The 27891-nt window shown below is 32.8% G+C and overlaps 1 protein-coding gene across 1 annotated transcript in view; it reads right to left on the reverse strand.

Moving 5' to 3' along the window:
* Nucleotides 1-27891, reverse strand: part of Man2a1 (mannosidase alpha class 2A member 1) — a 161451-nt gene that overhangs the window by 50004 nt on the left and 83556 nt on the right. Inside the window, exons 10-12 of the mRNA XM_076856934.2 lie at nucleotides 27243-27425; nucleotides 23139-23253; nucleotides 21454-21524 (exon numbers count right to left, since the gene is read on the reverse strand). Coding sequence (XP_076713049.1) covers nucleotides 21454-21524; nucleotides 23139-23253; nucleotides 27243-27425 — 369 coding nt within the window. The remainder of the gene's footprint in view (nucleotides 1-21453; nucleotides 21525-23138; nucleotides 23254-27242; nucleotides 27426-27891) is intronic.

The following is a 27891-nucleotide window of genomic DNA, read 5'->3' on the forward strand; positions in this document are numbered from 1 at the left end:
AAACTTAAAATGGAGAACACCGGAACAGAAAATATCCTGCAATATATACTAAGGAGTTTGTCTTAGAACCTCACTGCATGTGGCAAGAAAACCAATATCTGATGAAATATTTTTAAAATACTATGTATTTTTTTAACTGTCAAAGAAGATAAAAATGAAAAATATTTTCAAGACTTCTGTAAGCCTAGTTTAAAATCAGTTAAGCAAACACTAGATTATATGAAAAATAATTTTAACTTTATTTGCCTACCATAGCATCTAGCACAGAATAATGTTCAAGAAATAGTTGCTGCATGAGTAATCCAGAAAAATCCCAATTCAGCCTAATTGTGTGGGGCTTTATACTTTTATCAGAGTGTTTTCATTTTGATTATTTTGATTCCTCAAAAAATACAAAATAGATAATTATCCCCTTTGTAAAGATGTAGGAAATGACAGACCCAAGGTCACAGAGAATGTGAAGAACACAGCAAAGACTATATTTCATTTTGTTTGATTTGTTTGATTCTTAATCAATGACAGCATTGATTTCAAATGAGAATATAGTCATCTTCTCTAAGTAATCTCATTATGGAACATAATCTAAAGAAGAGAGTTCAGGATTCTGAATCTGGAAATACATGGATTTACATATTAACAAACATGTCAATTTCTATATTTGAGGTCCTTTCTATATTCTGCCTCATTTTCTTAGTTTAGAATATAATCTTTTTTTTAGTTGTAGATGGATGCAATACCTTTATTTTATGTATTTATTTTTATGTGATGCTGAGGATCTAACCAATACTTTATACGTGCAAGGCACTCACTCCATACTGAGCTACAACCCCAGCCCCTAGAATACAATCTTGCCATATTATTTATCAGGGAAAAAATTAAGATATTGAAAACAAAGGGAATCTTTCTGAGATATTAGTTCTTTAAAAATTGCAGTTTGGGACTGGGGTTGTAGCTAAGTGGTAGAGCGCTTGCCTTGCATGTGTGAGGCTCTGGGTTCGATCCCCAGCACCACATAAAAATAAACAGATAAAAAATAAAGATATTGTGGTCCATATAAAGCTAAAAAAATACTTAAAAAGAGCAGTTTTGTAATTCCTGAACTTTGGACTTAAAGACATTCAAAATCAAATCCCCTGTTATAATGCTTAGAATTTGAGAGGTTTTAGATAGGCCCAAAACCTAGCATCTGTATGTACAAAATCAGGAAATAAGATTATCGTTAGAGGTAAATGAGAAAATGCTTGGAAAACCACCTAACTTATAGCAGGTACAAAGTAGAATCTCAATAATAATCCATTTCTATTTTTCCCTAATGAGATCCTCACAGAATTCCAACCAAGGACTCTGTATATTATCACACCAGATGGTCAAATCAATGAACCCAATTAATGGCACAGCTCTAAGTCCTAATTTTGTGTAAAGCATATATAAATCTAAATAAAATAAATTAACAAAATTGCATATAGGATAACACAAATAGCTTAAACCAAGAATTCTGATAACATGATAGCAGCAGGTGTGAGGGAATACATACACCAAGGCAGAGAATATATATACACAGCAACCACATGGCTTATAAATAAATTAAGAAGAAAGGAGAGAAGGATTCCTTCTGGTACATGTGGCTGTAAAGTTAAGAATGTGCATACATAGTCTATACCAAATGGGGAAAGAAAGAAACAAATTGGTAAATTCAATATGATGGGATAGACAATAAGACAGAGGTATGACATGTGTGGGGCAGTTAGGATCATTAAGAATTAAAAAGAAAGTGTGTCACATTAGATTGGGTAGAAAGAAGTGATGGGAGGGGAGGAGAGGGGAGGGGGGATAGGAAGGACAGAAGAATAAAATATACATTATTATTGCTGTATGCATATAGGTGACTGTATGACCAATGTGATTCTGCAACCTGTACAATCATAAAAATGAGAAATTATACCACATTTGATTCAAATGTATGAATTGTCAAGATCATTGTACTGTCATGTGTAGCTTAAAAAAAAGAATTAATCAGAAAACAAATTATTTTATAAATTAATTTTATGCCAAATGAGTCAAATGTACATACAGAAAATGACAAAACTTGACAGAGAAACAAACAAATAAATATATAAATAAATACAGACCAAATGACCCAACTTGCCTCAAAACAAATATATAATTTATGGTAGAAAAGGTCTTTCTAACCATAACAGGAAAATACAATATTGTATAAGGCTGACAGATTTGTGGGGGGGAAATACTAAAACTTTTTCTGTCTTAAAAAATAAGATTAAAGAATAACAAATTTTTAAAAAGAGAAAAACTTCTATTTTTACAAATCAATAGATATCCAAACACTCAAATAGAAGAAAAAATATGAATATTTAAAAAAATCAAATGGAAGTTGAAAAGTAAATGTTTCTACTTCCAGAAGAATTGGAGTAAGCTAGTGATAGACAAGAGTTCTCACTTCTGCTAGCCTACGACAAGAGCCAAGAACAAACTAATCATTTGCTTGAAAGCTAAAAAAAAAGAAAAAAAGAACTGAGAAGAAGGAACCTTAGAGATGTGAACTGCCTGTAGTCATCTTCACCTGACAACATGCCATTCTCAGCAAGTCAGGGGATGAGAGCTCCTGTGCAAAGTCCAGTGCAGAGCCTGGAGAAAATCAATGGTGCAAGGAAGCCACAAGAGCACTGGAGTGGGAGTTGGAGGGTTCATGTTAGAGAGAGGATTTTCTCATCATGTTCTCACTACCAGGGCTTCACAGAGAGGGAAGCTTAAAATCTAAACAGAAAGCCTCTGAAAAGCAAAGCTGAGACATTTCATCATATTCTAGGGTCTACTGGGGAGTACAGCCTACAAAGCATATCAAGCTCTTAGCTTAAAACTTAATAGTATCTACATTAATAAGAGATTATGTGAACCAGTCTCAGTTCAGCATAGTCCCTGTTTAGAGTAATATCTTCTAGAAGATATTTTCTGGGCCTCTATAAATTTTATATACAATGCTTAGCACACAATACAAAATTATAAGGCATCATAAACATTCGGGTTTCAATATGAAGTGTCCTCCAAAGACTTAAATTTTGAAGGCCTGATCCCCGTTGTAGCAATGTTCAGAGGTGGGGATTTTGGGAAGTGAATTGATTATGAAAGCTCTGACGTCATTAGTGGATTAATTCATTGATAGCTTAACGGACTTCTGGGAAGTGGTGAAACTATAGGCAGGTGAGGCATGGCTGGAAGAAGTAGGTCACTGTGGGTTCCCTTGGGGACTATTATCTTGTCCTTGGTCCTTTCTCTCCCTTATCCTTCTTTCTCTCTCTCCCCTGCCCTCCCAGTTGCTATGAACTGAGGAACTTCTGCTATGCCCTTCTCCATGATGTTTCGCAGCACCTAAGGCCCAAAGCAATAAAGCTGGCTGCTGTGGTCTAAAATCTTAAACCTTAAATCTCAGACTTAAAGTTTTCTCCTTTAAGTGGTTCGTGTCAGGTATCTTGATCACGTTAATTATAAGCTGATTAACACACTAGAAGACACAGGCACATGACTACTAAGGAGAGGGGATGAGACTAGAACTACATGTGACCCAGATATTGAAGTTAGCTGTTAAGACCTTACAGAGAAAGAGAAAAACATGAATGAAGTGATGAGGATAAATACTTGAAATTAGCAACTTTGCAAATTCTTTAAAACTAGAGTACAATCAGAAGGTCAATTAAAAATATCCAAGTTGAAGTAGAGACCAAAAAAAAAGGTCAACTCAGTGAAAAGATTCAATATGTGAAGTAAGATGTGTATAGATGGAAGCAAGAAAGAAAATGATACAAGACAAATACTTGAACATCTAAGAATTTTCCAAAACTAATTAAAGTGATCAATCCACATACACAAAAACCATGAGCCCTGAACAAGGAAAAATACACTATATCATGTTATATCCCTTCCTCAAATCCTCAAAAAAGGCAAAATCTTAGAAGCAACCAGTAAAAATAAGACACTAATGTGAAAGAACCAAAACAAATATAATCACAAGAAAGTGCAGGCGCGGGGGGTGGGGGGTGGTTTGGGGGGGATGCCAATCTTAAATAGCAATAGCTATTCTTAGGTTGCATTATAACTCAATATTTTTTATATTTTTCAAATTTCTTATATTTAATTTCAAATTTCTTATATTTAATATTTGTAATTCTAAATTATAACTTAAAAATAGTCTCTGCTTTTTAATCCAATAATTCCCATCTTTATGAATATAAGAAACTAAACAAATATAGATTAATAAACAAAAATATTCAAAATATTATATTTCACATCTAAACAATCTAAATATTTTTTAAAACTATATAAAACATTATATTCATTAGCTAATCAAAATAACAATTAAATTGAGGAAATGTCTTAATAAAGGTTTACTACTATGGGTTGGAATATTAATAGCCATAAATCTATGAAGAATTCTACAAAATACTAGAAAATATATTATTATATATAAAAGAATATTCGGGGTATACGTAAAGAATGACCAGTAAAGTATAAAAATAAATAAAATTTTAAAAGAAAAAAATTATACCTTAGATTTTGGGATTACTGGGAGTATTTTACATTCTTTCATACTTCCATATGTAAAACATTCTATAACACATACCTATTTTTAAAATAATGGGATAAATAATGAAAACAAACAACTTCATAAAAGGAGAGGAAGGGGGAAGTTGGGCAGGCAAAAGAAATCAGAGACATTGGCTCCAGGTAGAGTGATTATAAGAATAAAGGCACAATATATGAAAAAGGATGTTGTTTTCAGGATAAAAGCCTCTAGAATCTACATAGTAAAGTGGACCACTAAAATGCCAATCTACTACAAAAACAGAGAAATTCCAAGCCACAGTAAGTAAAGGGCTATCTTTAAATTTCTGCAAGGAGCTTAGATCTTATGTAGGTAATAGGAAGTGACTATAAGGTTTAACATGGTCAAATCTTCATTTTAAATACATATTTCTAGTTGCTAGGTGGAGGATTTGAGGGGAAAAGACTCAGAGAACAGCAGCTTCAATAGTTAACACCTCAATGGCCCAGGTAGGAAAGGTGAATACTTAAGTTAGAGGAACAAACGAGAAACACATAACATGTCGTATCAGTATGATTTTTTTTGGATTTCTTCGAGAAGATTAAATGCCAAAAGAGAAGGAATTGTCTCTTATAACTCCTTGTTTACCGTTAGGATAAGGTAGCTATAGCAGTACCATCAACCAGGATTGAACATCTTGGTTGATAGGTGTTGGGAGGAACTTTCAAGATGAAGATAATAAATCCAGGTTTAAATTTCTTGTAGTACAATGTCAGTATGCCTGAGAATATCCACAAAAATTCATCCCAATGCTCCTAAATTAATCTACTTTTCCATAGAAAATATAAAAATTAGGTTTCCATGTCTAGTGGGCAGCATAATGGTCCTCAAGTAGAATCTATGTTACCTGTTGTAGCAGAAGCAACACTCTGTAGATACAGTTAAATTAAAGATTTGGGGATGGGGAGATTATCTTGGGTTATCTAGAATTTTTTTTTTTAAGAGACTAAATTATTGGTAATTTGTTAGAGCAGCAACAGGATACGAATATATCACATTACACTTTCCTATTAAAAATGGAGACTGTTTCAGTTTCATACCTCAGACTAAAGCCTTTTTTTTTTTTTTTGCCACTGAGCATAAAAGGAAAATCTTGAATCCTGAAATGGGGGTGGGGGTGGGTGAAAAGAGCAACAAGAGCTTGGGGTTCTTGGAACCAGACTCAAACAATGACTGAAATGAAATGTGTCTAGTCCTCTGACCCTCTCTCCCACAGGGGCCTCCCCTATTCTATTTCTGCATCCACTGGCTAACAGGCCTGATGTGCCCAAGATCCCACCATCCCAGAGCAGGTATCACAACTAACAATAAGGAGAAACAAATAAAAACCCAAACCTATACTTCCTAAAAAGCAAATAACTTACAGTCCCTTACACTGGTCTTTTAAAATTCTATTTATTTTAACATTACATATATATATGCAATATTATATATATAAATTACATATATATATAAATACATAAATCTATTTCTTTTTTTAAGGGGGGGGGAGTGAGAGAGAGAGAGAGATAGATAGAGAGAGAGAGAGAGAGAGAGAGAGAGAGAGAGAGAGAGAATTTTTTAATATTTATTTTATAGTTTTCGGCGGACACAACATCTTTGTTTATGTGGTGCTGAGGATCGAACCCAGGCTGCACGCATGCCAGGCAAGCGTGCTACGGCTTGAGCCACATCCCCAGCCCCAATTTCTTTTTAATCTTTGAACATTTTATCTAGGACCCCATTCACTGGAGAGATGCATAAATGCACAAAGTTGTTCACAATTCCAAGACCTTCAAGTTTAAAATTTTTCTATTCCTATAAAATATGCCTTCTTTAACAGGAAATGTTTGTTTTCCCATAAAATCCCTTCTAGAAACTATACACCAATAATCATACTTTTCTTCATTTGCTATATATCAAAATTTATATGTTCAAGGAGAAAAACTAAAAATGATGTTTTCTGGAAGTCTCCAGTTGACACAGAAATAAATATGACCTGATCTAATAAGAATAAAGTTCAATCTTACAGTACAGAATACGTTTTTTATCAGGGTGAAAACTAGGAATTTGCCTCATTTAGTGTATAAATGTTATGTGATCTTCCTAATACATGAAAGTTGATTTCATCATTTTTCTATATATTTAGGAGAAATAACTCCTAAAAGTTGATATTATGAATTTATCATCCTGTGGAGTCATGTCTAAGGATAAGATTCAAAAGGAAGGTAAATGAGCACACTGCATGTGTGACCCAATGCAAATATAAAGCTGCCCCCTTCACAAGACAATAACATGATATCTTCTAAAAGTACCATGCTGTCAACTAAATGACTCCTGCAAATACTTTGCTCTTCTCAAATTCAATAATTCCATTAAATAGTACTAATAAAAGTTCCAGTTTAAGTAATGAATGAATAATATGAAATACTGAGTATTCTAGAAAGCTCTATTTTAAAATATTACTTAGGTAAAGAATTCTGTTTATTCATATCACTAATATAAACAAAGCAATAAATCAAACACAGTGTATTAAAGGAACATTTTTTGTTACTTTTAACAATAAATAAATTTGACAGTAGAATTTTTCAGATGTTACAGTAATAACAATACCACCACCAACAGTTAGCACTTAATGAGCCTTCAGTACAATGCTAAGAATACAGTAAGAGCTTTACTTGAATTAACTTGTTTTGAGTCTGTAATTACCCTATGAAGTTCTAAAAATCATGGGCATTTTATAGATATGAAGGTAGTTCTTCACCCTTCAGATTATCTCAGTTGTATAATCATTCAAGTGGTAAATCCAAGATTCAAACTCCAGTAAAGCTCCAAGGTAGCTTGGTGGCAGGGAAGGTGGCCTGCTGTCCCACAGTAGGTGAACTTCTCAGAATGTATGTGCCAGAGGAGATGTACCATCTGCACACTCAGAATCCTCTCACCTTTCCACATCCCTCTTCAGATTGCTCTACACCTACCCCCAGCAGCATTCACTAAAGCAGTGACAAGACTGGACCAAAAGGGGTTCTATAAAGAGATGAAGATTATGCTATTTCTCCTGGTTTCTGGGATGAAACACAAGCAGTTCCTTCAGTAAATTCCTACTTTTTATAAGAGGTGGTAAGAGAAAAATTATTATATAACAGGTCTTCATTTTGTAATACTCATTAATGATACTCACTAATAATTTCTTGGTTCCATGAACCAATTTTTGGATGTACTAAGTTATTTTTAAGAGTTGAGCTTTCTATTCAATGAATGCTTTAAAAATGCTACATACTTTAACAGGACATGGTTGTGGAGATCACCTATCTCAACCTCCACCTTTCCTAAGACCTACTGCAAGTGAACTGAAGTTTCAAAAACATGATGCTGGTTAGTGATAGCAATGGGGCTAGAATCAGTCCCCTAATTCTCAATGCAGGGGTCCCTTTACAATATTGTGTTCCTTTTTGGCATCTGACAGAGATGTGAGATCTGCCCCAAAGCTCAATGGCAAAAAAAATGAGTTATTATTATAAATGTCATCACAATCTGTAGCAAAAAATAACAACTCAATACTATAAACTTTTAACCATGAAAAGTACACCAAATTTCAGGGTTTCTCCACATTGTAAAAAGTGTTTCTAAAACCCGAAATGTGACCAAAGTAGAATCAACATGTAGTCTAACAACTTCTGTAAAAAGAAATGGACTGAAAAATCTTTTAACTACATGTAGTGCACAACAGGAAATACTAAGTCAATTAAAAGTACAAATATTCCTTTCAAAAGAAGTATTTCTTTCTATGTATTCTAAAACTTGATACTAAAGCAATAAAGAAGAAAACAGACAGAAAAATTGTACATAATTTGGCTGACCCCAGGAGTCTTATCAACAATTAAGTTACTTTCACTGAAAGAGTTTCTCCTAAAACAAAAATACCATCTGTTTTACCTAAAACATTAAGATGTTCTATTTTCTTGTCAATTCAGAAATCACATCTGTAGCTATTTTCTGAAAAGACAGTAGAAGACATTATATTTATGGGTGACTGCATAAGGAATGATTTTCAATCAAAATGTAATTTTCATCTACTGGAAGAAAATTTCATTTCTCCAATGAATAAAATGCTTTAACTTGGAAGAACATATAGTACATAAACAGAATGATTTTCACAAATAAAAAAGACCTTAAAAGTTAACACAGTAAAATAAGGTTGTTTTGTTGTAAAACACAGAAATGGCAAATACATTCATTTCCACTGGGTATATTTCTGTTGACAAATGAAATCTATTTTGAGCAAGGTTTCCAGGTGAATAGAGGAGAACACAACAACTTTTATTGGTACCACATCTCTTCATGTTAGTGAGCCATCATGCAAGTGGTAAAAATATGATAATAAAACACCAACCACTTTCTATTTTCAAAGCACTCTTAGAAACAACATTGGTCCAAGAAAAGATTCCCTACTACACAACCCAATGAACCAAATGAAGATAAAGAACACTAGAGAAGACATCACTCACAGTGAATGTAAACACAACGTCACAAGGGATAAAGAGCACATTTCGAAGAAAAACACACAAGCCAACCAACCACCTATATGACTTTGGGTAAAAATTAATATTTAAAACAAATCTGAAATCCAGGTATGTTTTACTTTGAAAAGTAGCCCAATGTTGTATATGATTTTCTTGCCTAAACAAAATAAAATAAAATAAAGCTACTCTCCAAATAAGGATGAAATAAGTAAGGCCAAAGGCCCTATTTAAAATTTTTCTTTTACCACAAAGTTGTGAAGTGCTCTGAAGTCCAAGATGGGCTTGAAGCCCTTCCTGACTTTTTCAGGATCAGGATACCTTCACTAAAATCCTTTTCCTTGTTCCTCTTGTAGTGCACGCTTTATTAATCTGCATTTAGAAGGAAAAAAAATCTGGTTCAGAAGAAGAGAAGACTTTGAAATATGCCACATCACTTTAGTCTATGCTCTGAACTGCTTTCAGTTAATTAGTTTTGTGTTAGCAATTTCAGGAGACATGATGGACACTAGGAGAAGTAGTTCCAAAGAAGGTAGAAACTGGATAGAGAACTAAGTTTTCAAGAGATTGGAAAAAACAAATGACTGAAGAATTTCTCTCATATAATCATCAATAATCTCCCACCCCAATAAAAAGCACTTTAAAAATCACTCATATTCCAGATATTTAATTAACTGGAACACTTTCATAGTGCATGATATAACTTTAACTAGTGGTGAAAAAATTGGCACTCCAGCTAAAACTGAAGAAACATTCAAAATTTATAATATCTGGCAGACAATACTATCTCATCTCCTTCTCAAAAGTTTTTCTTAGGTTCAATGAAGTCATGTATTTCCAAATATTTTAACTAAAAATTACAGTACTCTTTCCTGGATTACAGGTGGTAGTCCTCATGCTAATTCTGCCTTCATAGTGTAAAGTATCAAAACATCTTATATAATTCTACATATATAGATAGACACAATTTTCCCTCTCCTTCTGCACTTCCCTGATGATGGTCACTGAATTTCAAGAGGTTGTAAGTCCCATACAAAAGCACTTTAATTTCATCAGACAAATCACACAACTAAAAATGTAAAAATTTAACTCACTGCATAATACTAATGATACTAATGATAAACTAGATCCACACAACTAATTAAGGAAATCTTGACTAAAGTATGCAAAATAAAAAGACAATTAAAACATAAACTAACCAGGCAATTTAGCAGGTGTTCTCTACTTTGTCATTGTTTTTCAAGAAATAAAACTTAAAACAATCATTTTAAGTGCAATCTGTTTAATCACTTCCACACAAAAAAAATCTAAAATAATTTTGTACCTAGGAACAAAATCACAGCCGACTAACAGTAAGACTGAGGAAAGAAGAGTCTTTTAAATTTCACCTGAACTTGATGAAAAGAATGAACACCATGCCTTGAAAGCATTAAGAAGGCACACCCCAAACTGTACCTCACTTAAAAATCAATGGGTGGTTCTGAGTAGCCTATTGACAAACATTTTCTTCAAACTGTTAAATGACAATAAAAAATGTTCTTAATATGCAATTATATTGTTTAAAGCAAACTACAATAAACTTTAAACTTTCCAATAAAAGAATTGTAAAAAATATTTCAGGAGGTGCAAAAATGGAATAAGAAATTTAAAATAAACTAAATAATAGATTGTGATAATCAGAAAGTTTAAAGTTCAGCCAAGAAACCAGGTATACTAGGTAGAGTCAAGAAAAGGACCTCTTCCAAGTTTTAAAGTCAACTCCTAAATCTCTGTGTTTTAGGGTATATGGTGCAAAGGGTGAAGAGTGAGTAACTGCTTAAGCAGCAATTCTTGAGACTCAGATACTTTCCAACAGACTTTGTAAAGGGATAGGAATCTAGACAAGAAGAAAATCAGAAGACTCAAACATGGATAGCAGTTACAATTCAATGCCATTCAAAAGAGTCAGGTTGGTTTCTGTTGTATTTTATCTTTTTTAGGGAATTTGCTAATTGTTTTATGCAATTTCACAATTCTCCTAAACCATTACTTTACAGATCTACAGTCTCTATTCTGTGAAATATAAAAAGCTCTGAAAAAAAAAAGATTTTTCATAACTCATTTAATGGTAATACCTAAACCAAAATGACACAAAGCTACACAGAATCTTTATTTTCCCACTGGATTTGGAGACTTTCTCAGCATATCTAACAGTGCATTGATAGTAAATGATGGCAATGGAGTAGGAAGTTATCACTCTCACCAGAAGCTGGCATTCCTAGAGTAACACAATTATTGAGGATCTTCTACATGCTCTTGCCTCTTCATTTCCTTCAGGTGTTAACACAATCTGAAGCTACAGACTTTATAAAAATACTGTGAACAAACTACTTCTACATTTTAAAGACTATCAAAACTAGATGGACATTTCCACCTTCAAGTTGGTGATAAAATTTACAACAACACTTTGGATCTCTTTCAATTAAATGGCTTCCAATGCCCTTTTTTAAAATATATTTTTTATACCTTTGTTTTATTTATTTATTTTCATGTGGTACTGAGGATCAAACCCAGTGCTTCACATGCACTAGGCAAGTGCTCTACCACTGAGCTACAACCTCAGTCTTCCAATGCCCTTTAAATTCATTTTTAAATTCTAAATTTTGATTCATCCTCAGTTAGCTATGTTGATTTTATCAAGAAATATTTTAAAATTTATTTTTAAAAAGGAAGAAAGGGCACATTGTCTAAGTGTTTTGATACTTGAAAATATCTTTTTGTGGTCTTCACATAGGAAAGATAACTTGGAGGTGCTGGGGATGTAGCTCACTGGTTGAGTTTGCCTAACATGCATAAAACCCTGGGTTCAATCCTCAGCACTACAAAAAAAAAAAAAGGAAAAAAGAAAACTTTGAATATAAAATGATTCAAATTTTAGTATTATCATAGAGAAGCCTTAAACATCTTTGTTCCATATTGTACACTACACATCTTCACCTGGACACCTTTGAACTGAACTAAGTTACTAAGTGCTCTAGGACGTGACTCTTCATTTATACTCTCTATAACGTGGCCCTTTCCATGAGGAAAGTGAGGCCTCTGCTTGGAAAAGTTTTCATCAATTATACCTTTACTCATTGCCTTGACTGTATTTTTTTCCTAAAATAAATGTAACTCTTTTGTTGGAATCTTGTATTCCACATCTACCCTTGTCTTCCTCATTGTTTCCATTCACCTTCCTTTTTTCTCCATTCTTAAAACAGCATTTCATGGACTCTTTTTCATGTCATGGACATACCCTTTCACAACACCAGCTTCAATCATCCATATCCCTAGTGAAGATATTGTTATTGTTTGTCCAACTATCTTTCCTTATCTCACTTCTCTCTTTTTCCCATATCATCTTGCCAACTTTTCAGCTTTATGTTCTCTGATGTGTACTTCTTAGAGATAATGAATTCAAACTAGATTTTCTTTCTTTTTTTTCCCCCTTTTTCTGACCTCAGTAATACTAACAGATCATTTTTAAAAGAAAGTTGTTTTTCTGAGTCTTCATATTACCTCTGTTTTCTTGTCATTCTGTAGAGCTTTCACACAAGTTTCCTACAATTACCAATAAAGGTACCCTTGGGTTATTAATTTTGGCATTAGTTGAAGTCCCTTTCTTATCTAGAGTTAGTTTACTTGACAAATAATTTGTTGAGCATCACCAGTGTGCCAAATACTTGCCAGGGAATTCAAAAGCAAACAAGTCCACTGTCCTCATGGAGCTAATATTTTAGCAAGGAAGATGGACAACAAGGAATAAATAAAATAACCAGTTTGTTTAATAACACCATGAAGGATATAAAGAAGATGAAGTGACTGAGAAAAGAGTAATAATAAGCTCACATGCATAGATTTAGACTGACTGCAAATTCCCAAAAGGCTCACATCCAAGATGGCTGTGCCTGACTGATATTCAATCCTCGACATCAGCTCTGATGGTTTGGAACACAAGGGGAGTTTCTCTCTTCAACAAAGAATATCACAGTAATATGGCCCATGATGCCACCATTAACTGAAATTTCCTTGAGCAAATACTTCTCTAGATTGGTGATCTACCATCATTTCTCACTGGTTTCTAACTACTTTATATCTGGTAGATTCAGTCTCCAAATTCATTGCAAAATATGCAGTGAAAGCCCTCTTGTCAATGTGATCAAGGCTAGCAATAGATCTGTTAAATGAGAGTTAAAATTGACCTGGAAATAAAAGTTAAAGTAGGAAATCATTATGATAAGTACCAATTACTGTCAACACTGCACAAATGTACATGATACTCTAATCTACTGATGTAAGAACAATTCTTATGGGACAACTTAGACAATGGAACAACTAATAGGAGTTTTTGTCCTAATTTTTTGCATAACCAAAAACACAATGAATCATCTGTGGTTTTAAGCTTAGGTTTCTCCACATATAGAGTGAGAACTTAAACTTGTGAATATTAAGCAATCTGAGGATTGTTTCTACATTTTTATGATTTCTTTCCACATCTTTTTGCAGTTGACTCACCAATATTGATCAGTGACTCACCTTTGTTGAATCTTTCCAAATCTGTCAACTTTGTAAAAAGAGGTCTTTTTATATAACTCATCAGTTTAATTAAAAAAATTATAAGGGGAAAATAACAATAAAAACCTGATTCAGAGATAAATAACTGATACGATAATCACAACTGTGGTATACTGACTGTCAATCCAAGGTTTTGGAGTTCCCATGATTGTTCATCATCTTCTGTTTTCATATATGCTTTAATGGGAAATTAAGTCAGACTTAGGGTTCCTAGTCAGTCATCTTGTAAACTGGAAGTCTGGTTTTTTGTTTTTTTTTTAAATAAAATATGTATTATTTCACATAAGTCAATGTAAGGTTGAAACAGTGTTTTAGGAAGTAATGCTCATGATTCCTGATGACACAAAATATATAGAAATGATAAGCGTGGAGAGGACACAGTGAAAGAGATATAGTCTTTCCTGCTCATTTCATCCTCCAAAGAATTTTATATTTCTCTAAAAATTAGGTCAAGTGGAAAACCTGTGAATGATTAATTTAAAATGGAAAACACCAGGTAAGGTTATTTTATGTTGCCTACCCAGACATGATTGCTAAACCACATCAAAAGACTAGTCAATGCAAAAAACTTTAAATATAAAATCAACTTATCATGTTGAAGGTACTTGCAATTTTCTTAGAAACTTCTTAGATTTAAACAATATACTATGTTCTATTTGGTCCTTTTTTATTTTTTGGTTTCTATTTATTTATCTATTCAGCTATTTATTTATTTATTTATGGTCCTGAGGATTGAACCCAGTTATTCTACAACTGAGTTATACACACAGTGCTTTTTATGTTTTATGTTGATACATAGTCTTGTTAAGTTGCCCAGGGTATCCTTGAACTTGCAATTTTCCTTCTCAGTCTTCCCAGTAGCTTACAGGTATATGCCACCATGCCTGGCTAGGATAGGTCTTAATCTAATATAACTGGCATCCTCAAAAAAATTCCAGAAACTAAGCAGAGCACAGAGCAAAGAGGATGTCAAGTCTAAGGGAGAATAGCATCTACAGCTAAGGCATGCCTGAGGCTACTAGAAGCTAGTACAGAAGCATTAAACAGATTCTCCCTTGCAGTCACAGAGGAACCCTTCTGATGCCACCTTAATTTCCACCTTCTGAACTCCAGAGCTGTGAGACAATACATTTCTCTGGTTTAAGCCACCTAGTTTGTGGTACTTTTTTTGTTGTTTATTATCTGACCCTCATCTACCCTTGCTCCAGAACATAGGGTTGAACTCAGGTTTGCTCTAACACTGAGCTACATCTCTAGCTCTTGTTTTCTTTTTTTTGTTGTTGTTGTTGTTGTTGTTTTTTAATTATTTATCAATTTTTTTTTCTAAATTTTGAGACAGAGTCTTGATAAGTTGCCCATGCTTGCCTCAAACTTGCAACCTTCTGCCTCATCCTCCCTACTAGCTGGGATTCACAGGCATGTGCCACTGAGTCCAGCTATTCTATTCAGTCTTTTAGGAAAAAATACTTCTAAAAATATTCCAAAAGATTACAAACAGGGTGAAATATGCCTCTAGATCATCAGAGAATTAATCAAACTGTATCTTGAAAAAGTTAAAGTTAACAAAATATAATAGAGATATAATGTAAAATAATATAGACATAAATACTTTTTATAATCAAATTATGATTAAACAGAAAAGCATCTCGCAAAAGAGTTTATGAGCTCTCCCCCTAAATTCAATATAAATTCATAAACTCATTATACCATTACTGCCAACATAGACCTAGACTAGATTAGCTCAGATTTTATGTTTTTAAGGGTCTTCAGCATTAACAATTAGCAATTCTCCAACAAATAAAAATTTTTACAGCAGATTTAAAGGTAAGAAGTTTCAGGAGTTCAGAAAAATAGAACCTGTTGAGAATCTAGGGTATCAATTCCTAGTCACATCATGTTTTTTATTATCACCTTAAATTTCCTTGGGATAATTTTTAAATGCAGCCCATCATTTCTGGGTTTGTTTGTTTGCGGTGCTGGGCATCAAACCCACAGCCTTGTCCAAGCTAGGCAAGTAGCTCTAACACTGAGCCACAACCCAGCCCTCCAGAACATCATTTTCAAGAAAGAAAACCCTTTATCTTCCTGACTTTATACACTTATTTTTCAGCTAATCAATGTGAAGCCATTTCCATAATAGTTTCTAGTAAATGGTAAGATTTCAGGGCAAACCATTATAAGCCAGGAGCAACAGCACAGTTCTTACACTAATTATCACTGCTAGCACTCTTTCACCTACCTACAAGCCAAGCACTAGGTAAGCTCCTTCTGCATATTTACAACTCTTGTTATCAGACTCCTTTGTCAGACCAGAGCTGCCTTGGTTCAAGTCATGGAATTTCAGTTTCATTCTTAGGCTACAAATGCTTTTACCAAATGTATGTTATAATAAAGTTGCCAGAATCTGAGTGGTTATAATTCCGTTTTCCTACAAATTCCATTTCCAAACAACAAAAATAAGGTTTTGAGCTTGGTTTCTTCATTTAAAACTTACATTTAAGCAACTGTTTCAATACAGTATAGATACCTTCTCAGATACATTTTTACTTGATTTACAAATGCAGTGATGACAATGACAACAAAGAAAAACAAAATCATCTGAAACCTTGAATCTCATTATACTAACAGATAATTACTGCCAGGACAATTATTAATAATAACACTAAAATTTTTTTTAAAAATGCAGGATTGAACAAATACTCCACATGTCAATAACAACAACAAAAGTCATGTGTTAAAACTAGTCTGAAGTCAACTCAATCAGCTATTTGGGAATACCTTTGCAGCCCTCATGATTAAGAAACCCTCAACATGATATTTTGATGATGTTAATTCTATAAGAATGCAATGATGTTTAGATGAAACTTAAACATTTTAAATCTCAAATATGTACCTCTACAAATTTAAAGCTCTACTGATTTGCAATTTATTATATTTGAAGGTAGTATTAATAAGTTCATTCACTAGGAAGCACTTTTGGCACCCAACCTCCAAATATTATCTAGGGAGAACACAAACCAGATGCCACAGTTTCACACACACTATGAGCCATATACTATGCATATCTGGTGTCTAAAACTTCATATTCTCTTCAATCAATAATTAAATGTATTCCAAAAAATATTTATATTGAATTCTTACTATGTTGAATGTAATACCACAGGCATACTGGTAGAAATAAATGAAAGAAATAGTTTCTACCCTCAAGGAGTTTACGATCTAGTGGGATTAATTTCAAATAATTACACTGGCAGAATTAAGCCAGCATCAAGGGCTAGCCCCAATTTAGATGAAAATTTGGGGCCACCATCATAATGGGATGGGCATCTTGGAAGGAGACTAAGTTTATTTTACACATGGAAAAAATGGGAATCATGGTAGCCAGTGGTTCACCTGTGACAGTCTCTAAGGACGATTGCCATCAGTCCCTCTGCTTTTTATACGGATTCCGCACACCAAGAAATAGAGAATAATTCCCTTCCTCTTGTATCTTGGCTAACCTTGTGACTTCCTTGACCAAAAGAAGTAGTAGAAATGACCTCTAGGACTTCCATGTGAGGTCCTAAGAAGCCTTGAAGTTTCTACCCAGAAAACTCTCAGGTATCTAACTCTTGGACCTCATTCTCGGAAAGTGCCACCACAGTTAAGGAAGCCACATCATATGAAGAGGCCACGTTTGAGCACAGACAGTTGTCAGCTCAATTCAACTCAGCCAATGAGCAGCAGCAACATTCAGCAATGGGAGAGAGTCCTCTTGGACCCAGCCCTGTTAAGCATTTGGGGAATTCCAGTCCCAATCTGTAATTGACTGTAACAGTATGAGAAACCCTAAGCAAGAACTGGCCAGCAATTCTACAGAATCCCAGGAGAGATAGTAAATTGTATGGAAGGCATTAAGTTTTGGGATAATCTGCTTAGGCAATAGACTAATAAAACATTTGATTATCAGGTCACACGTTCTTCAATACGCAATAAGTCCCTGGAGAATACTGAGACAAAAAATAACTTTCTCAGAGCTATGCTTTGGGGTAGATTCCTCTGATAATTACACATAATAATGAGGGTCATAGAGAAACTGAACACAAAAAGGGCAAGAAGCCACTACAATAGTCCAAGCAAAGCCAAAGAGTAATAGGAAAAGAGTATGGATATCAGAGATGAATAGGGGTAAAATCCAAAGACTCCAATTGGTGAAATTAAAGAACAGAAGGCAGAGGTCAAAGTGAGTTCTACGGTTACAGAACTGAGACAACCAAAAAGACAGTAATTCTATTAATCAAGATTAGTCAAAAGGCATATATGGAGAAAATCAGAGGAAATTAAGTTTTAAGTGCTGGGAGGTCAATAAGAATCATTCAATAAGCAAATGGCATTGGGGCATAGAGTGCCTTTTATGAAATTAAATACTTTTTATATCTGGTTGATATAAACCCAAAGCCTAGAAAACATTGAAACTTTCATTGTGTCTTCAAGTGTAACAGGTTTCTTTTCAAGTTAATCTCTTTTCTTGGCAGGACAGATGGAGGGAGAGAGGACGGAAAGAGGGAAGGAGGGAGAAAAAATAGATGCATAGAATAGATTTCCAACAAATACCTTACTAAAAATTAAAATCTCTTAAAAGCAAATTTATAATAGTAGTTTGAACAAATTAATCTCAAACAGAAACAGCTTGCTATGTTTTAAACGTGCCCCTACCCCCATACCCTGCAATGCTCATGTATTGGAAACTTAACACCCAATGCAACAATATTGAGAGGTGAGACCTTTAAAAGGTGATTAGGTCCCGAGGCCTCTGTCCCCCACCATAAATGAATTAATGGTTATCACAAGAGCGGGTTAGTTAGCTTGCCAGTGAGTTCCTGATAAAATGATGGGTTTAGACCTTCCCCCACCCTCTTTCTTTGGCAGGCTCTCCTGCCATTTCACCTTCCACCTAGGAATGATACAGCCAGAAGGCCATTGCCAGATGCAGCCTCTCCATCTCAACTTTTCTAGCTTCAATACCATAAGCCAAATGCATTTCTGAACATTATAAATTACTTAGCCTGGTATTTTGTTATAGTAGCAAAATCAAACCAAGACAAATTTTCTACTTAAAAGTTAAATTCTTCCAAGTCCCCAATCTTGCAAGTCTTTCTATTAAGTTGTTTGTAAACAGTGTCTGTAGAAAATTATGAATGTAAAGAAACAAAAACATCTACTATGTTTAAGGATTCTTTAAGGCTAGACAATTTATGACTTGCTCAAGGGGCCCTAACTTTAACTCTTAATAGTAACTGTGTATTCTACACAAAACTATAAAATTCATGCATTACATAGCTCACATAACCTAGTGAACTAAATACAAAGATGTACATTATACTAGGTTATAGCTATAATTAATATTGCCAATGCCATGATAAAATAATTTATACTTATTTAAATCCTATGGGTTTAAATTAGTTTTTTTCAATCTTTTTTACATTATCACTAAGAACTTGTTTCAAACCGTATGCTTTCTAATCAATCACCATATAGCTTTAATACCTCACATAACCTATTTATCTGTTTTATACTATATTTGTGCTTTATATTAACAAAAATAAGATATTTTACAAATCCCTCCAAATTTTCACCCTCCTGGGAAGAATATCTCTGTCATTGTGAATACATGGTTTATTTAGGTTAATAATTGGATACTTAAATAGAAACTATATTTATAATTAAAATAAAGCTAAGCCCTTGAGCATTGTGGAAGACTTAAGAAGAATATGAGAAAGACTCATAGCCATACTTCTAAAATCTCTAAATAATAACTGAGATCAATAATTATTTAAAGTGCAGCACACATTCCATTTGGAAGGTCACTATCATTATTCTTCTCTGATTTTCCTAAACAATCAGTAATGAAAGTAATTTGTGGCTAATAAGTTAAATGTAGATTTTATAACCCCAAATAAAAACTTCTATTAATAAAGTTCTCAAGTACAAAATGGACAAAATACATAAAAATAAGAATCTAACAATCAGAAGGATCCCCAATTTACCTAATTGTGAAAATGGCAATGACATTTGATAGAAAAGTACTAGAAAAAAAATAATAAGAGGAAGAATACTATTGAAACACAAACTGTTTTATAAAAAAATTTAAAAAGCAATCATTTTACTAATAACCTTTAGAACTCTATTTGTTTATCTATAATTAAAACTCCTCAATACTAAGGTTCAAAGATAATGTTTCCTTAATTATACCATAATTTCTGAATTTCTCCCTGTAACATAACTAAGGATAAATTATCAATTATTGCTGGCGAAGATTAGAACATTAAAGAAAGGAAAAAATTACAGGAATATATTTCCTTCTTTGACCCATTTTGACCCCAGCCCACCTCATCCCACCCACACCAATATGTATCTAGAACAAAAATAAGAGATAGAGTGTAAATTACTTAGAGTAAGTATTTATTATTCTTTCAGGAAGCAAATCAAAAGATCTTTCCCTCAACAAAACATAAAAAAAGAAAGAGTTAATAGGAGGATTATGTCTAAAGCCAAATAGGTTACCAACACTCTAGTTTATTAGGGATATAATACAGACATAAAACCTCAAATGTATTAAACTTTGCTTAGTTAAAAATTAAGGATATATTTTAAAATTGGTCTTTCTTTCAGTGTCATTATTTTTTTCATCCTATGACCTTGCAGCCTGAAAGCTTTAAGACCTTCAGTAATGTTGCTGATAATGTTAGAAATACTAAAAATCACTTCTCTTGTTCTAAGGTCTAAGCTGTATAAGTCTTAAGTCTCTACTGAAAAAAATTAGACCACTAAGGCATTAGTCTATTCTTAACCAAAACCCCAACTTTACTAGCAGTTGCAAATATAATCTAATACTTTCATTCCATTTATTTTTAATAAAGCATAGTTAATTAAAGTCATAAACTCTTCAAAATTATTTTTTTATTCTTCAATTTTTAAAGAGGTGACAATTCCTCAATTAAGATGGTAAAGAGTTACACTACAAAACATGCTACATGTCCGGATGCACTGCATGACAGAATAATATTTAGCTATTAAAAATAGGTACCTTGGTGGTGAAAGAATGACTAATAAAAACAGAGCACACTTCTCTATAAATCAGAGGTAGCCACCAATTAAATGCCCTAGTTTTTGTTAATAAACAAATTTACCACTTTGTTTAGCATAAGTTGATGGTGCTAAAAACAAAGCAGTCTAACAAAATGACAGTTTTCTAGTGAACAATTTATAGAAGGAAAATTGATCGAATTTTAATATATACAATAATAATATATAATATTAACACATATAACAATAATATTAATATATATAATTTATATATATATACATGTATATGTATATATATAAAAACAAAAGTAGGATTAGGGATTAATAGAAACCAGTAAATGACATGAAAGGTTAATAATGAAAGGATGTAATCGAAAATAATCAAAATTACAAAGGGCATTTTTTAATCACAAGCTACACACCATACTTTATAGTTTAGAAAAATATTCTTCTAGTAGTTTATTTAGCAATGTATCAACCACTGTGTTAGCTACTAGTATTAAACATGAAAGAGTCAAGAAAGAGAATATATTTCTTCAAACAGAAATTTGGAAATTAATGAATTGATTAAATTGAATATTAACTCAAAATACATGCTGTCTAAAAACCAAAGCATGAAAGCCAAAAAAAAAGTCAGTCATAAAAATGGTAAAAATTTATAAGAAATTACAAATTTACCTTGGCTCCTGTATACTCGGTTTTATTACATGGTTTTGTGGCAGAGAATCTTGTGATTTTTGTATTGAACTCTATAAAAATGAAAAATAATTTATTTTATTTTTAAAACAAAATCAGCTATGGTACAACAGGAAAAAGAAATTTTTCTCAAGCTACATAATGTACATCAAAATTCAAAGTAAATAATCTGTGAATACGTATATGCATTTGCACACAAATATGTTCAGACTTCAAGCACAACATACATGATCACAGCTAGAGTACACAACGAGTCATTCCACTTAGGAACCAAATCAGAATTCTAGACAAAATTCTGCAAAAAGATTTACTATTTTACTTCTTTATCATATGTTTCATATCTGTAAGAAATATATGTCCATTTCTTTTACTTTAAAATGAAAATGTATGATCATTGCTTGATTTACAAGTATCAGTCTATAAAAATATTACAGCTGCATCTCTGATTCCAGATGTGTAAACTCAAATTACATATAAAATTCAAAAACCCAATATTCATCATAGAGTCTAATGATAAACAAATTTTAATTTAAAAATATCTGATGTGAGATGCAGTGGTACATGCCTATAATCCCAGCATCTAGGGGGGATGGCAAGTTTGACATCTGCCTGGGCAACTTAGCAAGACACTATCTCAAAATAAAAAAGGCTACGATGTAGCTCAATGGTAGAGTGCAATTCTACTACTTCAAAAATAAATAAGTGATTAAAATAAAAATATCTGAGTTAAGTGAAGTTAAAAGAGGGTTATACTCAATAATATTCTGTCTTTCCTGCTGCAGAACAGCATCTTCTACCTTTCAGAACATTTTGTTATAATAGTTTTTCTGATCCTAAGGACAGACAAGGCAAGGCATACATTACCATCTATTTTAATGATAAATGAATGAGGGCCCATAAAAGGTAAGTAACTTTTTCAAGGACCATACAACCAGGGCTAAGGCTAATAGCTCATAATCCCTTTAACACTGCTCTACTGCTAATATACTTAAGCATTGCACATAGCATTGAATGGACTTATCTAGAAACCAGAATACCATTCAAACCTCAAGGTTATCAAGAACAGTTAAAGGGGGTGGTGTTGTAGCTCAGTGGTAGAGCATTTGCCTAGCATGTGTGAGGCGATGGGTTTGATTCTCAGCATCACATAAAAATAAATAAATAAATAAATGTATTATGTCCAATTACAACTAGAAGAAGAAGAAGAAAAGAGGAAGAGGAAGAAGAGGAGGAAGAAGAGGAAGAAGAGGAGGAAGAAGAAGAGGTTCAGGACTTACAAAAATTCAAATATGAAGAGGTTTCTAATTTAGCCAAACAGAATAACTAATTACATTGTACAACTGCCTTACAATATACCTTAAAAGTGTTCTAAAAATCTATATTTTTTAACTTGAAATAAGTTCATGGTGTTATTTTTCAGTTTAAGATCTAGTCAGAACAAAATACATATTAGAAACAAAGTGCAGATGTACTTATAGAAAAGAAGAAAATACAGTTAAATTGTATCAAGTGATAAATTCTTTTAAATAATGTGCAAAGTAATCATTTGAGTTCAATATCATTTGAGTTCAATATCATTTCTCATTCCATTTTCTAATCCAAGAACTAAAGAATCATAAATTTTTATGATGAATAAAAATTTAAAACAATAAAAGAGATCAACTAACCATCTCTAGGAGGGGATCAGATGAGTAAGACTCAAATGTGGGTTTGTCTTTCAAAATAAGAAGAAATGCAGAATCTCCAATAATCTTCTCCAAAGCAAGTAATGAATGAAAGAGTCTATAAACCAAAAAATTTATTAGTCTGAGAATTAAAAACATGCAGACATTGTTTTCATTTTCTTTACTAATGGTCATACCACCAATATCATCATCTTTGTGTTCACAAAAGGAAATCTATAATAAATATATAACAAAGTGTCTCTTCGTTCCCCAAAACTGAGACTTAGGGGAAAAAATGGTTAATCAGAAACTATCACTGCTAAGCATTCACTTAAAATAAAAAACATTTTGTTTACACCTGAAACATATTACCTTATTCAAACCTTTTATATTTTCTTTGACTACCATTTCAAATAGTAAGAATACCCAGTATGATAACCCCAAAAACTATAAGGTAGTCTACCAAAAATCAATAATTTTCTCTTTTACTTTAAACTTCAACAAAGTTAAAACAGTGATGAAATAAAACATGAATCAGTATAAAACCATTTCCCAAGAATTAAAGGTGATATTTTGTCTACCTTAGTCTCATGTTATTGTACAAGAGAACTGTGAAGAAGAGTTTCTCATTAATCTGGATAATGAAATTGTCTTCATTTTTGGTATTTTTCTTGGCCCTTGAAATTAATGTCTTCAAGTTGTTAATTTTATATCTGATGAACTAAAGGATTTTAAGAGTCTATTGATCTATGATCAGTTCTGAAATATAACCTCAGTACATCACCAGCCATTGCTGAATAAATATACATTGGGGAAAAATCTCGCTTAAAGTTCTGTCTTTTGTTTCAAAATTAATCACACTTCTTTAAGGCTACACACATCGGGCATCCTTAAGTAAATGCACAATAGAGAAATCTATGGAGAAGCCTCATTGTGTACCAATCAATCATCACAATGCATTTATTATCCTTATAGAGTCATTGTCTCATTTTCTCCAATACAGGAATCCATTCTTTCAAGTATTTCTGTTGTCATGCAACAACAACAAAGTTAATAAAATAATTAGAAGTACCTTTTGTTTTGTAGAACAAGATCAATAAGTTATTAATTAAATACATTTACATAGCAAATCTATAACTGTAATATGAAAATTTTATGGTTTTGAATTCATTCCATTATCTAGTTAAATTTTTCAGTATATTCAAATACACTAATTGAATAATACTTAAAATACTATTAAGTATTTTCACCAGACTAAACAACCACATAAATGAATACAGATCAGTGATGGGAACAACTCCCTCAGCCTAAGTTTGTTTCTATTATCTACATGGTTATCTTCATTAGGCAGCCTGAACCTACAGAATAAAAGTCACATTCTCTTACAGCTAAAATCACACATATATAACAATATATTACAGAGTCCTAATTAAACTGAGGAAAGCCACAAATCAACATGGCACACATGCCACCTTCTAATGCAATGAGCACTAAAAACTATAGCAGAGCATGTCCCAAATGCTTTCTCAGGATGCATAAAACTGTTTTGTTTAAAACCAAAGGAAATGAAACAGTAAATAAGTTTGAGAAACACTGGATGAAAGAAAATTTTAAATGTTAAATCATTTTATTAGTATATGGAATTTCTCAGAGATTCTAACTTTCAAACATGCACTTACCCTATTAATATGGAATTCTATTCAGGGAAAGTCACTTAGGAATTACAGCTTTCTAGTTTGCTGTCACTGCTGTTGTTTAAACAGATGGCATCCTGTCTGTCATTCAACAGTTTGATCTATATGTTTAGGACCCTCATGCTCAGCTGTTGTTCAGTTTTTCCAACCTACATTATTTACAACTTAGGAATAAAAAAGGGGAAGAATTCTAAAACCTTTTGTAACTGGTCTCATTACCATTTCTTCTCTCCTTTCATCTAAGCCTCACTCTCTACTTTTAAGCTGAACATCCATTATAAACACTGTCTCTAATTTATATATTCATGCTACAATTTAGAATTAACCTCAAAATATGCCATGATGTAGTCTTGTCCTGTAGTTTATAGTTATATAAACATTGATATACTACTGTTGAGAACATGATTCTGAGTTATTCTGGAATGGCAGAGGAAAGATAGAAGGGGCCTGGATCCCCTCTGACATTAAGGAGCTGTCATACGTAACCCAGTTACCTGCTAACTTCTTTCACATAACATACTAACAATCAGGACAAGATTTATTCTGTTTGGGCTTGCTATTACTAGCAGTCAAATGTAATCCCTAACTCATATACTTGTACCCAATCTTTAGCCAATGTTTGAATGAGCAGTACTCAACAGTCCATGTACAGAGAAAATGCTAGCTGCCTCTCGGTAATTCTCTAACTTGTGTTTTGAATTTCCTCCTTAAAATGTGCTAATGATCTGATAATTGTTTATGACTTTTCAATTGAAGTGTGAAGTACTTGCAAAGCAAATTTACAAATGTCAAGTACAATTTGAGAATTACTATGTCTTTTTTTTTCTCTAATATACAATTCTCTATGGGGCTGTTTGTGTTTTGTTTTTTTTTAACGCTAAGTACAATATAAAACATATTTAGGAACTAATGACATGCTCTATAACAAAACTCAGGGACCTGTACTTAAATGTCTAATATGGCAGCCAGAGAGAGCAAGTAGCAATGTAGTACAGTGACTTCTCCATGTCTTCTTAGGAGCTCTTCCCTAGTCTTATTCCAAGCCTGACTTTCAACTCTCAATATGAAGGAGGCAGAAGCCAGTGAATAGGAAAAATGAAGGATATGACACTGCTTTCAAAAATGCTTTCTATAGCAGGAATACCAATATCACTATCATCTAATGAGTTGTCTACCTTAAGACCAGCTCAACCTCAACATAAACAATATGCTGAAGAAAGTATATTTATCAAAAAAATGAAGATATTCAAGATATTACCTTGAATTTACTTTTAATTAACTTAAGTGAGCAAATGGAGCCTCAAGAATCTTTTTCCCCCGATTCCTAGAAAACTAGTAAAATACTGTAACTAAAAACTTAAACACTTAATTATGATTAATAATATCAGTTGTAGATCAATTTTTAATGTTGATTTTATGAGCTCTGTATATTTTTCACAAAAGCAATCACTTTTTAAATCTATAACAAAATCACAGCACATTTTAATGATTTTAATATATTATCAAAGCATAGCACTGTTGAAGAAAAATAAAAATCTGGAAGAAATAACAGTCTATGCTATGGCGGAACAACAGTCATAATTCCTTTTTCAATATGGGAATCCCCTCTGCAGTGTTTTAATAAACAGTGATCCAAACTCTAGCATAATAGAGATCTCACTATCACCTTTTCCACTATTGGGAAGCATTGTTCACTAAATCCTCAGCCTTTCCAAGTCAAAGTCTGTCCTCTTTGTTTCTAATTCTTTAATACAGATACAACTGAGTTTCTAATCCCTTACTTTTCTTAGCTCTTCAGTGAGTGGACAATGGCTTTGATTTGGTATCAAATCAAAAAACCCAAGCCACCCTTCTGATTCCCAATTGATTACATCATCCATACAGGACATACTTTCTAGATCCTCTTTCCTGATTATGTTCCTCATTTCTGGGTTTTTTTTTTTTTTTTTTTTTTTTTTTTGTCAGTGTGCTTTTAAAAACAAGTCAAATATCCAAAAACAACAGAATATGAAATAGGATGAGATTAATTAAACTGCTCTATATACAATGAAGGGGAGGGTCTTTATCTCCCTGGATTTTAACGATGATTTATTTGATGCCGAATCCTTGATAAAGAAGATAACCCCAGTTATCATGCTGTACTTAGGAGAAAACAGGATCAGCTTTATAATAACATTCCACTACTCTATTTAGAGAAATGCACTGTAATCAAAAATTGGAGTAGCCAGGATGCTTCACTAGATTTTGTGAAAAAAATGCCTTGAAAATTTTGCAATAGCAATACTTAGAAGGAATATTATTATTATGTTCTGATATGTATTCTGACATGCATTAATAGCTCCATCTCAAGTCATAATTTTAAACTCAAAATTTTAAAAGATTTTTAAAGACTATTTTTCTATAATTACATTACCTGGTACCATAATCCACAACTACCCAATCTTTAGCAGTTCCAGTGATAGCATCATGATGTTGAAACAGTCCCAAATTCCTTCTGGCTTCTGTCAGTGCCGTGTAATATGTTGATAAAAGAAATTTATTTATCTTGAATTTCTGAGCTTGTGTCTGGGCGAAATAGTAAATAATTTCAGCAGCCCTAATTGCATAAAAAAATCATTAGTTTTTATTAAAAAAACATTTTAGTGTATAATCTAAAATATATTACATTGGTTTTTTTCTTCTTCTTCTTTTTTTTTTTTTTTTTGTTTGTTTGGTTGGTTGGTCGGGTTTTTTTGTTTGTTTGTTTTTGTTTTTTGATACCAGGGACTGAACTCAGGGGTTCTTAAATACTAATCCACATTCACAGCCTTTTTTCTTTCTTTTTTTTTTTTAATATTTTATTTTGACACAGGGTCTTGCTAAATTGCTTAGAGCCTTTCTAAATTGCTGAGGCTGGCTTTGAATTTGTAATCCTCCTGCTTCAGCATCCTGAGGTGCTGGGATTACAGATGTGTGCCACCATGCCTGGCCTACACTGATACTTTTTAATGTGTTTTTAAAAAATTCCACAATCTCAGTACAAAGAATTTATACAAAAGATACCAATGATAAAGATTTTTACA

The sequence above is a fragment of the Callospermophilus lateralis genome, chromosome 5, assembly GCF_048772815.1.
Source record: "Callospermophilus lateralis isolate mCalLat2 chromosome 5, mCalLat2.hap1, whole genome shotgun sequence".
NCBI lineage: Eukaryota > Metazoa > Chordata > Mammalia > Rodentia > Sciuridae > Callospermophilus > Callospermophilus lateralis.